Source organism: Marmota monax, unplaced genomic scaffold (assembly GCF_021218885.2).
Source record: "Marmota monax isolate L192 unplaced genomic scaffold, Marmota_monax_Labrador192_F-V1.1 WCK01_AAM20220418_F8-fsc00061, whole genome shotgun sequence".
Taxonomy (NCBI): Eukaryota; Metazoa; Chordata; class Mammalia; order Rodentia; family Sciuridae; genus Marmota; species Marmota monax.
Window position 1 is genome coordinate 8055512 of NW_026695230.1, and position 15121 is coordinate 8070632.

The 15121-nt window shown below is 36.9% G+C and overlaps 1 protein-coding gene across 1 annotated transcript in view; it reads right to left on the reverse strand.

Annotated features, from left to right (window-relative positions):
* Positions 1–13846: 13846 nt before the first annotated feature.
* LOC124088544 (L-lactate dehydrogenase C chain) overlaps positions 13847–15121 on the reverse strand; it is a 56859-nt gene continuing 55584 nt past the window's right edge. Inside the window, exon 8 of the mRNA XM_046438236.2 lies at positions 13847–14440. Within this exon, the coding sequence (XP_046294192.1) occupies positions 14276–14440 (165 nt within the window). The 3' untranslated portion in view covers positions 13847–14275. The remainder of the gene's footprint in view (positions 14441–15121) is intronic.

Consider the following 15121-nt stretch of genomic DNA (forward strand, 5'->3'; position numbering starts at 1 on the left):
ACAACATCCAAATTAGTCATTTCCAGTTAGTACAGTTTTGGGAAAATATACTCAACTTCTAGGCTATATAAAATATCCATTAAGAGAAAGCTCAAGTGAGAAAAAAGTTCTTATCTAAAAGGTGACTCATTTTTTTAGACTGATCTAAATGAAAATGGTAAATCTGGGGGTTTTTTTGGCGGGGGAGGGGGGACATGGTTCTATATCCAACTTCAGTTATACTATAACTTCCATAATATTTACCAAATAGAAATAAATTATGAAAAATCTTGTTGCTACTTTGCATATCTTGTATTGCAGAACACAGTAAGTTGACTGCATAAAAAAATTTTGAGAAACATGAATAAATGAACATTCCATTACTGAGTCTTTTGAGTAATAATATAAACAGTAATAATATAAAATAATGTAATGTATCTGACAAAAATAATTGTCTTAAGTCTGTTCGTGCTGATTTAACAAAATAAATGTCATGCACTTGAATAATAATGTGGCCAACATCACACCATATATGCAACACTAGTGGCATAGATTATATCCCTGGCTGACAAGGTTTGTGTTAAGTATACTCTGAGGTTTGTACAATGATAAAATATTCTAATATCTAAAACATTTTGAGTGCCAACATGATGCTCAAAAAGTTTCATATTGGACGATTTCAGATTTTCAGATTAGATTGTTCAACTGGCAAAAATAGGTACAAATATTCCAAAATCCAAAAATTCTGAAACACTTCTGGTACTAAGCTTTTCAGATAATGGATGATCAAATGATAGTAGTAAATGCCCACAAGAAAACAAGGAAGATCCTCAGGGGCCAGGTTGTGGCTCAGTGGTAGAGTCCTTGCCTAGCATGAGTGAGGCACTGGGATTGATCCCTGGCACCACATAAAAATAAAAAATAAAGGTATTGTGTCCACCTACAACTAAAAAAATATTTTGAAAAAAGAAAACAAGGAAGATCTCAAATTATAGACTAACTTAAGAAACAACAATAGCAACTTTTAGCAATGAAATAGAAAGCCAAAGGAGAAAATTATACCAAAAATTAATTCTTTGAAAAGATCAATAAAACAGAAATCTATATTGACCAAGAATAAGAACAGAAGACTCAAATTACTAAAATCAGGAATGAAGAGAAGCAAATAGAATCCTATAGAAGAATATTATGAACTATAAGCCAACAAGGTAGTCAATTTATGTAAAATATATGAATTCCTAGGAAGAAAAAAACTATTGAAACTGGGTCAATGAGAAAGTTCAAATGGACCTACAACAAGTGATTTAATTCATTAATCAGAAAATCTCAAAAGCAAAACTTGAGCCCAGGTAAATTCACTGGAGAATTCCACCAAACATTACAATAACATTTTTTGTTTGTTTGTTTGTTTTTGGTTGCTCATGGACCTTTATTTGTAATTTATCTATATGTGGTGCTGAGAATTGAACCCAGTGCCTCACATATGCTCCGCAAGCGCTCTACCACTGAACCACAATCCCAGCTCCTTTTTTTGTTTTTGTTTTTTTTTTTAGTTGTAGTTGGACATGATACCTTTATTATTTTTATGTGGTGCTGAGGATCAAACCCAGGACCTCGCACATGTGAGACGATCACTCTACTGCTGAGTCACAACCCCAGCCCCTCAATAACAGTTTTTTATGAACTCTTCCAGGAAAAAGAAGGTGGGAATAGGTTACCACTCATTCTATGAAGGTAGAAAGGACATTTTAAGAATATAAATGTGAAGAATATAGATGTGAGCATCCTCAACAAAATGCTTGCAAAATAAATCCAGCAACAGTAAAAGGGACTAAATGGGATTCCCAGATTGGGATATCATCCAAAAATCAATTGGTAAAATATACAAATAAAGTACAAAAAATAAGCCTGGTATAGTGGCACATGCCTAAAATCCCAGCTATGCAGAAAGATGAGGAAGGAGGATTGTAAGTTTGAAGCCAGCCTGGGCAACTTAGCAAGACCCTTTCTCAAAAAGGACTGGGGATGTAGCACAGTACTTTTTTAGCATATGCAAAATCCTGGGTTCATATCCCCAGTACCACAAAATAATAAATAAAAATTAAAAGGAAGGATAAGGATGTAGTAGTGCAGTGGTAGGTTGCTCAGCATGCGTGAGGCCCTGGGTTCAGTCCCACAATACCAAAATAAGTAATATGTATGTATATATATATATAATCACTGGGTGCCAGTTAATCCCAGGGACTCCAAGCTGAGGCAGGAGGATCTTGAGTTCAAAGCCCTAAGCAACTCAGTGAGAACCTGTCTCTGATAAAATATAAAAAAGGGCTGGGGATGTGGCTTAGACAGGAATGTAACATTATAAAGAAATCTCATGAAAATCTTATACAGCAAATATAATACTTAATGGTGAAAAACAAAATGCTTTCCCTCCTCAATTGGGAACAAGACAAGGATTCCAATTCACCACCTCTGAAAGATGGTACTGGAAATTCTGGCCACAGCAATTATGCATCGAAATTAAGAGAACAATTTTATTCATGATAGCATACACAAGAATAAAATACTGAAGAATATAACAAAAGAAGTGAAAGATTTATACACTGAAAACTACAGAACATTCATGAAAGAACCTAAAGACTTAAGCCAGGTGTGGTGGCACATGCCTGTAATCCCAGCTATTCAGGAGGCGGAGGCAGGAGGAATATAAGTTCAAAACCAGCCTCAGCAACCTAGCAAGACCCTGTCTCAAAAAAAAAAAAAAAAAAATGACTAGAGATGTAGCTCAGTGGTAGAGTGACCCTGGTTCAAACCACAGTACTTCGAAAACTAAAAAATTAAAAAGATGGAGGAAAATGCATATAGTATCAAGAAACTATAAACCATAAAATAAAAATTCTAAGCCATTACCTAGAAAGGAATGCAGGCTTTAAGGGCAAAAGAGGCAAGGATAAACTGACTTCGAATAATTTTTGTTTAAATTTGATTTTGGAGCCACAAAATACTTTGTAAAATTGTTTTTTTTTTTAATGTATTTTTTAGTTGTAGTTGGACACAGTACCTTTATTTTTTATTTATTTATATGTGGTGCTGAGAATCAAACCCAGGGCCTCACATGTGCTAGGCAATTGCTTTACCACTGAACCACAACCCCAGCCCCCTGTAAAACTGTGAAACACTGAAATGGCAGGTTATTGAATCAGGTACTCAGTTTTGAGACAGGCTCTTGCAAAATGCCCAGGCTGACCTCAAACTTGGAATCCTCCTGCCTCAGCCAGTTGCTGTGATTATAGGTTTGGAAAACCATGCCAAATGAATAAAGTACCATAGTTAAGTGCTTAGATTTTGAAGTCAAACAACAGGTTCTGATTCCTACTCCAACACTTTCATTTAACCCTCAGTCACAAACGCATTATCTGTAAAACAGTTGTTTGGTTTTAAAAATACATGTAAAGTGCTTAGGTCAGTGTTTGGCACACAATAGGCAATCTAATAATGCTGACTGCTGTGATAACTACTATTACCACTACTCACAAGGAGCTCAGTCTGTTGCTATAGGAAACCTTGTAAACAAAGTACAACCTAATGAAATGTGAACATGTTATGAGTACAGATTAGGAAGCAACCAACTATCTACAAAAACTAAAGAAGTCTTCATAAAAAGAAATAAAAGTTGATTTTCTTAGATATTTGTTTATAGTATTAGGATTTCTATAGAATTGAATTATGACATTATCCTTTGCTGGAGATGATATTTGGAATTTTCATAAAAGGGCTGCCATTTGAAGATCCATTGTCTCACCCTTCAGTTTGCCTTCATCAACCTTCACAAACATAAGTGCTTATTCAAATCCTTAAAGTCATTAGTCAAAAGTGGGAGGGAAGGGGCTGGAGTTGTGGCTCAGTGGTAAGATCACTTGCCTAGCATGTGTGAGGCCCTGCGTTCGATTTTCAGCACCGCATATAAATAAATGAATAAAATAAAGGTCCATCAATGTCTAAAAAAATATTTTTAAAAAGTGGGAGGGAAGAGTATCTAATTGGTAATCTATGTTTAGATTGTGAATTATTAGAGAAGACACAATAGATTTCCTTAATATTTCCTCATAATATAGAAGTCAAAATAAGAAAGGATGCAAGTTATAAAGAGGAAAATTCCAGCTCATGATTAGGAAAACAAATCAGAAACTTTAAGAAACGTATCTCATAAGGTAGTAAACACATTCACTACCTTCAGTTTAAGCTAAGGTTGCACAATAATAAAGTGGGGACTATATCAAAAGAATGTCTCACCAGACAGCTCTTTGAGAATAGAAGTCTCATTTATGGGCTGGGGGTGTAGTTCAGGATTAAAGCACCTGCCTAGCATGCAGAAGACCCTTGGTTCAATCATGTCTTACTCATCTCCATTCACCTGATGCTTAGCAACTACCTGGCATATAGGAGCCCAATAAAAGTTTTTCAAATAAGTGGATTAAAATATAAGGCTCCAGCTCAATTCACAATAGTGAAACTATGGAAACAACCTAGATGCCCTTCAACCGATGGATAAAAAAACGTGGGTATATATACACATGGAATATATTTAGCCTTAAAGAAGAATGAAATTATGGCATTTTCAGGTAAATGGATAGAGCTGGAGAATATGATGCTAAGTGAAATAAGCCAAACCCAAAAAACAAAAGGCTTAATGTTTTCCCTGAGAAGCAAATGCTAATCCATAATGGAGCTGGGGGGAACTTTGGATTGTGCAGAGGGGAGTGAGGAGAGGAGAGGGGGTGTGGGGATGGGACAGTGAAACCAGATGGACATTATTATTATTTATACATGTATGATTACACTATCAGTTTTCCTCTGCACCATGTTCAGCCAGAAGTAGTTGTTTTCCATTTGTGTACAGTGTATCAAAATGCATTCTACTGTCATGTATAACTAATTAGAACAAAATAAATATAAATCCTTCCAACTCTAAAATTTTAAACATCTATAATCAGATAATATTACATGCAGAAAATTATATATTTCTAGCATTCTATTTCATTTATAAGGAGATAAAAATATTTGTATTTGCAAAAGAAATGCCAGAGTACACACAAGAAACTAAATGGTTGCCTAAGCCAGGTGTGGTGGTTTGTGCCTATAATCCCAGCAGCTACTTAGGAGCAGAAGGCAGGAGGATCTCAAGTTCAAGACTAACCTGGGTAATTTAGCAAAGACTGTCTCAAAAAAGGGTTTGGATGTAGCTCATCTATAGAGCACTTGCCTAGCATGTGTGAAACCCCGGGTTCAATCACAGTACTAAGGAAGGGAAAAAAAAAAAAAAAAGTTTGCCAATAACAGATGTTGGGGAAAAGTTTGGATGGAAACTGGATGAGAGTACAACTTTTGCATATTAGTGTTTTAATTTTTTTAACCAGGTATTGAATCCAGAGGCACTTAACCACTGAGTCACATCCCCAGCCCTTTTTTATAAATTTTATTCAGAGACAGGATCTCACTAAGTTGCTAAGGCTGCCGTTAAACTCACAATCCTCCTGCCTCAGCCTCCTGAGCCTCTGGGATTGCAGGTGTGTACCACTGCACCCAGCATAATTTTATTTTTAAATCTTGTGAATGTAGTAACTTCTGGGGGAAAAAGTTTTAATTATATATTCTTTTACTTCATAGTAAATTTGTCCCGGGTGCCACGGGAAGCAATGCCTTTATGCTGGTACAGAACTTAGAAATGATCATCTATAATTTAAGCATTTATACACCTTGCATTGCTCAAATGTTTTATTTTATTCTAACTTTTTACTTTATTCAAGTGCAAAGTCATTCACTTTAAATTAGCCTGATTAGCCTGAGCTATGTCACAAAGAACAGGTTGTTGTTTAAATGAGATGCCAATTCTTTCTGGATTCTGAATTATTCAGATATTGGAGTAGTGTTAAGCAGAATGATATGGTATTGATAAAATTATCTTTGAATTATAGTTTTTAAAATGTGTCTTGCCCCCAGTAGCAATGAGCATACCTAGCCCCAGATCATGGTTTCTAATATCACTCTCTTAATAAAAGAAACTAGGGTTCCTCCAGTCTTCTAAGACTGGAGCTGAAAACTTGCAAAATGAAGAACATCTTGAATTGTTGGAAAGTAAAGAAATGCTTTAAAAAAAAAAAAACACCTTATGATAATGAAGTCAAAGGAAACAGGGGCTGAGAGTGCTCCCAAACCCCAAAATAATTTGAGGAAAAAAAAAAAGATTATCAGCCAAAGGATAATAAGATCCATGAGTTCATAATATTAATGTGATCAAATTGAGGAGAAGAGACAAGTCTCTCATGGAGAAGAATTATAATAATTCAATACTTCTGAAGGATAGATGCTCCACTCTCTAGGAAAGAAAGCATTAACTCCCCATCCCTTAAAAGTGAGCTGCAGGGCTTAGTGGTGCACACCTGTAATCCCAGCAGCCAGAAGGCTGAGGCGGGAGGATTGCAAGTTCAAAGTCAACCTCAGCAAAAGTGAGGCACTAGGCACCTCAGTGAGACCTTGTATCTAAATAAAATACAAAAAGGGCTGGGGATGTGGCTCAGTGGTTAAATGCCCCTGAGTGTAATTCCCGGTACCAAAAAAGGAAAAAGAAAAAGTGGGCTGCACAGAGGGACTTCCCTTCTAAAGAGTTCAAAACAGGGGAAAAAGTAACTTCATAACAGAGAAGCCTAAAAAACACCATCAGCCAGCTGATTACGGTAAGGTCAGCATCAATACTGATGAATTATGTTGACAATAGATACCCCAGAAACAATATGAAAATATCATATCACATACAAAACACTTTGCCTCCTCTTCCCCCAAACCACAGTCTACCCATGAGAAAAGCAAAAGACAAATTCCAATAGCGGGTCACACTATAAAATAACCTGGCTAGTACTCAAAATGGTCAAAGTCATCAAAAATAAGAAAAGACTCTCAAACTGACACAATCCAGAGAAGTCCAAGAAGACATGGTAACTAAATATAATGTGGAATTCTAGATTGTTATGAACAACAATTTTTAAAAAGACATTAGGTTAAAAACTAAGGAAATGTGAATAAAGTCTGGATTTTAAAGATAATATATTAATATTGGTTTTTTAATTGTAATAAATGCACCATACCAAGACATGTCCTATCTTTTGTAAATCTAAAACTGTTCTAAAAAATAAAGACTAGGGGCTGAGGATGTAGCTGAGGGGTATTGTGCTTGCCTCGCATACATGTGAGGCACTGGGTTAGATCCTCAGCACCACATAAAAATAAATAAAGGTCCATTAACAACTACAATTAAAAAATAAAGACCATAAAAGATGTATTCTAACTCGATCTCTCCACCCTCTTTATAAAAATGATGGTAGGTGGGCTGGGATTGTGGCTCAGTGGTAGAGTGCTTGCCAAGTGTGTATAAGGCACTGGGTTTGATTTCCAGCACCACAAAAAAAAAAAAAAAAAAAAAAAAAAAACTAAATAAACAAAACAAAGGTATTTAAAAAAAATAAAAGCAAGTAAAATGTTTGATCTTTATATTCATAATCCAGTGCTCTTTTCCTTTTAATGTGCATTTGGCTTTTAGCGATTCTTTTGTTCAACTGTGTTCTATTATTCTAGGCACTCTATGGATACAGGATTCATCACTAAATGAAACAAAGTGAATTTCATAGTAATGAGTGTATGTATTAAGATATAATTCAGTAATAATTTCCAGAGACAATACTGTTTCCCTTCTAGGTGTGTATCATAAATTCCTGATATTTAATTACTAAACAATTCCTATTGACAATTCCTTCTTCATCAGCAAGGAGCTTTTATCGTATCACCTCCTGGGGCAAGGATGGGGCAGGAGGGTAGTACAGTGAGCTTTAATCTGGGGCTTTGTAAAGGGCAACAAACCACATTTTCTGAGAAACAAATGCTATAATTTGCAAGGTAAGAGAATGCAAGTTCTAGGAGCTTGTGTTAGTATCTTTTGAGGATTCAGTCCCCCACTCCCACACACATACGTGGGCCCTTCAAAGTGTATATATAGTAAGCCAGGTATGGTGGTGCATGCCTGTAATCCCAGCGGCTCAGGAGGCTGAGGCCAGAGGATAGTGAGTTCAAAGCCAGCCTCTGAAAAAGTGAGGCACTAAGCAACTTAGTGAGACCTTCTCTCTAAATAAAATACAAAATAGGGCTGGGGATGTGGCTTAGTGGTGGAGTGCACCTGAGTTCAATTCCCAGTACCAAAAAAAAAAAAAAGTATATATAGTAAAAGATTCTTTTACTTCAAGCTTTTATATAATCTATGTACCTACCTATTTATGCAAATTGATATATTCTGTGTCTTTTTGCTGAATTGAATAACATAAAGCATATTGTTATTATTGATGTTACCCAACAAATTGCTTTTCTTTTTTTTTTTTTAAGAGACAGAGAGAATTTTAATATTTATTTTTTAGTTTTCGGCGGACACAACATCTTTGTATGTGGTGCTGAGGATCAAACCTGGGCCGCACGCATGCCAGGCGAGCACGCTACTGCTTGAGCCACATCTCCAGCCCCCAAATTGCTTTTCTTTTAACCACATCCCCAGCCCTTCTTGTATTTTATTTAGAGACAGGATATCATTGAGTTGCTTAAGGCCTCGCTAAGTTGCTGAGGCTGGCTTTGAACTTGCAATCCTCCTGCCTCAGCCTCCTGAGCCACTGGGCTTGGCACTACCTTGCCCAGCTAATATACTGCTTTTTAATGTATTTATCTTCTTAGCAATGAGGACACTGCTGATAAAGGCATTACAGTTACTAAAACAAAATGAGTCTTGGGGAATTTATTTGATGTGCAGGGGAGCAGTTGCCAGCTGCTATTCTTAGTGCCATAAGGACACTTAATAACATATAGATGTGAAACCCTGGATCAATCCTTGAAATCCAATTAATAATGTCAGTATTAAAGTCTACAGAATAAATAAAGATAGCTTAAAGAAATGTTATAGTCTATGGATAAAAGCCAAGTATGGCTCAAAGATTCTTATGATTTACTAAAACTTTGTGGATTCAGATCAGGTAGTATCATTAGGTTCTTTTTAGTCCTGTGTCTAGACATTTAACTGGGAACTATATCAACTACCTTGATACTAAGGAAAGAAGGGAAATAGAGACTAGAAAATGAAAACGAGAGATTTAAAGGAAAAAGATATTTGTGTTTGATTGTCCAGTTGGACATCCACCACCAACATATTGTGCACTCCCTTTTGCCACTTTTTCTCCAGTTTTTTAAATTAGTGAACTATTTCCTAATCAACCAAAAAGAAACTTCATATCGTCATCACACCAATGAAAGTGAATTGTCAACATAATTTCAGAAATGCCTCTAACACATGATACCACCATAAAATCTAGAAAATAGCACACTCTGGTTGGAACAATTAGAAAAGTGCACTTGCTTATATTATAGGCTGACCTAGCAGGGGTTGTATGGGACCCCACTCACCCCCTGAACTGGACACCGCAAAATTATATGCGGTAGTCTTACCACCAGCTGAGGAAAACAGCCCTATGGCACAGAGCATACAACTTACCTTTAATTAAGAGGTTGATAGCACTGGCCACACCAACCAATCCAATTCCTTTAATGGAGATCTTACTGGATAAATGGCCTCCTCTGAAGTGAAAATATTAAGATGTTCCCTCTTGATGGTCACCATTTTGGAAATCTAACAGTGAATGAAAACTGCACAGTCATTTCCAAATGTGGAATTGGTCTGTACTGAGAGGGAGTCTATGGAAAACTCCTGGGCTCCACTGTGGAGGGGGAATGAGGAGGAAGGTGAGTACAGTTGAGAGGGAGAGAAGGAAAAGGACCACTCCACCAAAACGAGACTATAGCTGCCCCCCACCCCTGACCCTGTTCCTTCATCTCCCCTGCTCCATTTTCCTCCCCTCATCTTTTAGCTCTAAGACCCAAGCTCAAGCTTGTACACACACATACATGCTACTTCCCCTCCACATTCCCAGAGGTAAATGGCAAGCAGCCCCAGGCAGTAGAAAAAACAGACCAAAAGAGAAAAATGTCCAAAGCTGCTACTCTCTGGCTGGTCTGCAGGACTCTCGCAGCCAAGCTCAAAGCAGCCTGGTCAATTAGTGGAAGAAGAGAATGGGGGGAAACAGCTGGAAAACTCATGGAAGCTCAAGGACTAAACCAGCTGACCTTTTGAGGCCTGTCCTCACTGCTACTCCCACTGAGCAGCTAGGGCAGGCCTCACAGGGCCACATGGTTATCCAGCACACCTGGCACAGGTGCCAGGCCAGGAGGCAGCTCTGGGGCACCACACCTCAGCCTGGGCTTCAGTTGCCTTGCCCCTGCAACGGATGTGCTGAGTTTTCAGAGTTTGGCAGGCATCAGAAATGTTCCAAGGCTGCACTCAAGGTGCAACAGGCACAGTGACCTGAAAGGTGTGTGTGGGCTGCAGAAGCACTCCTTGCCCAGAACTCATTCACTGGAGCTCCCATTTTAACTTAACCAAGCCTTGTCGTGATAGATCCAGTACAAGCTTTAACTCTCCTTTGGGAATTTTTCACCAAAACTACAGTAAAAGGAAACTCATGGCTATTTTTTTTTAACTACTTCAGGCTTGAAGAAGACATGAAATTCTTATCAATCAGTGCTGACAGCCATTTCTACACGTGGAAGGGAAAATGTAACTCATTTTATGAAGTAGTTAAATGGAGAATCCAAAATGTCACTCTAGTCCCTTAGTCTGTAATAAACCAAAGTTTCTATTTCTTTTTAAAATTTTTTGGGGGGCTGGGGATATAGCTCAGTTGGTAAAGTTCTTGCCTCGCATGCATAAGGCCCTGGGTTCAATCACCAGCACTACCCAAAAAATAAATAAATAAATGATTTTTGTTTGTTCTAATTAGTAGGTGTCTCTACTTTTTTGTCATGTCTTACCTAATTGTTTTCTAATTCATTTGTGAATCACAGTACATAATACACATCTAAAAACTTCTTTCATGAAACGTACCAATGTTTCTCAATCATTTAAGAAAGCATTTAGACATTTTCCCCCTAATCATTCTTCTCTCCTACCTCATGATGAAATTAAATATTAAGGAATAAGATTCTGTCAGGTACTTCCTAAAGTACAAGAAGTAAAATCAAGAATCAATAAATGGCACAGACTCAAACGAAAAAGCTTCTTCACAGCAAAGGAAACAATCAAGAGCATGAAGAGAGAGCCTACAGAATGGGAGAAAATTTTTACCACATGCACCTCAGAGCACTAATCTCCAGAATTTACAAAGAACTCATAAAACTTAGCACCAAAAAAAAAAAAAAATCAATAAATGGGCAAAGGAACTGAACAGGTACTTCACAGAAGAAGAAATACAAAGAGGTCAACAAATATATGAAAAATTTTCAACATTTCTAGCAATTAGAAAAATGCAAATCAAAACTACACTGAAATTCCATCTTATTCTAGTCAGAATGGCAATTATCAAGAATACAAGCAATATTAATAAACGGTGGAGAAAAGGATGTGCTTATACATTACAGGTGGGACTGCAAATTGCTGCAACCACTATGGAAAGCATTATGGTGATTCCTCAGAAAACTTGAAATGGAACCACCACTTGACCCTGTTATCCCACTCCTAGGATTATACCCAAAGGACCTAAAATCAGCATGCTACAGTGATGTAGCCACATCAATGTTTATAGCAGCTCAATTCACAATAGCTAAACTATGGAATCAACCTAGATGCCCTTCAACAGATGAACTAAATAAAGAAACTGCAGTCTGTAAACACAATGGAATATTACTCAGCCTTAAAGAAGAATGAAATTATGGTATTTGCCAGTAAATGGATGGAACTGGAGAATATCATGCTAAGTGAAATAAGCCAATCCCAAAAAATCAAAGGCTAAATGTTTTCTCTGATATGTGTGTGCAAATTCACAATATGGGGGGTAAGAGGGAGTAAATACTTTGGGTTAGACAGAGGGGAGTGAAGAGAGAGGTAGGGGGATGGGGGTAGGAATGAAAGTAGAACGAAAGAAACATTATTACCCTATGTCCATATATGGTACATGACCTGTGTAACTCTACATCATGTACAACCAGAAGAATAAGAAGTTATTTATGAATGATTGTCAAAATGCATTCTATTGTCATATATAATAAGAACAAATTTTAAAAATTGATACTAATTTTTTAAAAATATTCTTTTAGAGCAAGTCAAACCTTTAGATTTTTATTTATCCCCCACCTGCCAAGGATTATCATTCCCTTGGGGACAATATTGTCCAATCAAGAATACATGATGTAGAGCAGTTTTACTTCCTAGAATATTCCCTGTAGATTATATAGAATTTTTTCTCAGCCTTTCAATTTCTATAAGAATTTCCCAAAATGATGTTTTAATTAAGGTACAACAGAGACTTTTTAAAAAGGCAAACCCACAAAGGATTCCTCCTTACCCCCTATTCAAACTAAATTGTAACCATACTTTATGCATTCAAAGAAAGAACTAAAAAAAGGAAAAAAGACAAAATAATGAAAAATTAACCATATTCAATAACAGATGACTTAGACTGAAGGTAGCAGGAATAACAGACCATGAAGATGAACCATAAATCCCTGGCCAAACGGGTATTCTCTTCAGAATCACCCAAGTCCTCAGGATCTATATATTTGCCTTCTATTTTTTTCTACTGCTCCTGTCCTAATCTTAACTTTTCAGTTACCTTGGTGTTATTGTTAGGATCTGACACCCCCAAAGTCTCATGTGTTGAAGGTTTGGTCCCAGATACAGCCATGTTCAGAGGTGGGCTTTGGGGAAGTGATTAATCCACCCATAGTTGAATGTACTACAGGTGAGATAGGGGAAGCTATAAGCAGATGGGACATGGTTGGAGCAAATAGGTTACTGAGGGGGTGTCCTTGGAGACCATATCTTGTCCCTGCCTGCCCCTCTTTCTTCATGCTTTCTGGTTGCCATAAACTGAGCAGCTTCCCTTCACCATGCCCTTCCATCATGATGCCCTGCCTCACCTCAGGCCCAAAGCAATGGAGCTGGCTGACTGTGGACAGAAATCTTTCAAACCATAATCCAAAATAAATCTTTCCTCCTGAACAACTTAGATTGTTTGTATCAGGTATTCTGGTCACTACAATGAAAAACTAAAACACTTGGTCTTGATTTCTTAGTTCTTTTTTTTTTTTTTTTTTTTGAGAATTTTAATATTTATTTATTAGTTTTCGGCAGACACAACATCTTTGTTTGTATGTGGTGCTGAGGATCGAACCCGGGTCGCACGCATGCCAGGCGAGCGCGCTACCGCTTGAGCCACATCCCCAGCCCCAGATTTCTTAGTTCTTATTTCATTGTATATTTCCTACAGCTGCCCTAAATTCTTTGGGGAATCATGGAAATATTTCACAAATATATTTATGTATGTATGTATACAGAGTATGTGTGTGTATGTATAATATATATTGTATGTATAATATATATATAATATAATGAGAAATTTATATACCTTGGCCATCAAAAGAACCTACTAATTGACTGTTATCTACCACTAATCAATAATCAATTAGTTGATATACCCTAAATACTGTGGATACTTGGGAGCAGAGATCATAACCACCTAACCACACTACAGCAAACACAGTAGTAGTTTGCTGAACAAATGACCCAGAAGATAGTCTAAGCTACACATGTGATATTTCAAGAGACACAAAATCAACTATTTGAATTTATATAAATTGGTATAATATTTGCAGAGTTGAATGTATCATCTCACTTAAATTTTTTACATCATAAAATTATATTTCTATTTTTTCTGATATATATGGTCTTAAAAATTCATACTTAATAAATATCATAAATAGATTAATGAGTTAATGAAGCACTATAAGTGAATGTGCTGGTACAAAAACAGAAGAAAGCACAGGATGAAATTTCAGTACTAGAAAAAATACTTCTGTTTTGTGAAAAGAGTTGTTATACATCTTCTACTAAAGTTAAAGGCAATTCTTACATATATGACATTTTTCAAAAGTGTAACTTACACCTGTAAAGACTGGGTCTCATTAGAATACAGCCATAAGGGATTCATAAAGAGGAAAAATCTCTTCACTATTTGTTCTTTCTAATATTGAGACAATTGAATTAAATGATAGGTCTCCATTTTTTTTAATTTCTTTACAGATCAGATAAGAACACGCTGAAAATGTAAAATATACAATCTTCTATTTTCTGTTTTATAAAACAATGGGACATTAAAAGGCTTTAGAATTCCAGATCCTTTTGAATATTCCAAAGTGTATTTGCACTCTTCTTGAGAAGGGTCTCCTCTTGAGAATTCAACTTAACCTTCACAATATCTGAGATGCCATTCCGCCCCAAGATACAAGGGATACTGAGAAATATTTCTTCCTTTATTCCATATAAGCCCTGAAAGACAAGGTTAGATTATTGATTACTAACCTAATATAGGAAAGCAACTTTATAAAAGATTATGACACTCAACAAGAATTACTCAAAGGGCAGCAGTGACTATCAACAAAACCAAGTTCACTCTTATGTCCTTTGACCATATGGAACTTTAATGACATGAGGCAGAATCCTTTAAAAGGACCAAGAAAGGTACAATTTTCTTTATCCTATACTAGGTCATCTTTATGTCCAAAGAGAAGGATGCTGTGCTGTCCTTCATGAGGTCATTTTATTTAATGAATGAGCAGCCTATGTTGGTACATAGGATATGAGCTAACATTCTGGCAAGACAGGGGCCTTCCAAGGCTAGACACAAAATGGCTGGGGCGGGGAGAGGAATGAGAAGACTGAAGCAGAAAGTGACTGGGAAGGCTCTGCTTTTATCTTTTCAGGAAAGGGCACCAGTAAGTTTGTACAACAGATGATACAGGTGGCATCTCAAGCCTCCATAGGTGAAGCCCTTGATGGAGCCTACAGGTAATTTTATAGGACTAGCCACCCTGACAACTACAATGAATATATTCCTGCCCTTCTGCACCATTAACCACCATCTCTTCCTATGCTTACTTAGAACCTCCCATGATAGATAGGGCCATGAAACAGATGCAGTCTCACAACACTGCTCTATCCTGGGTCCAT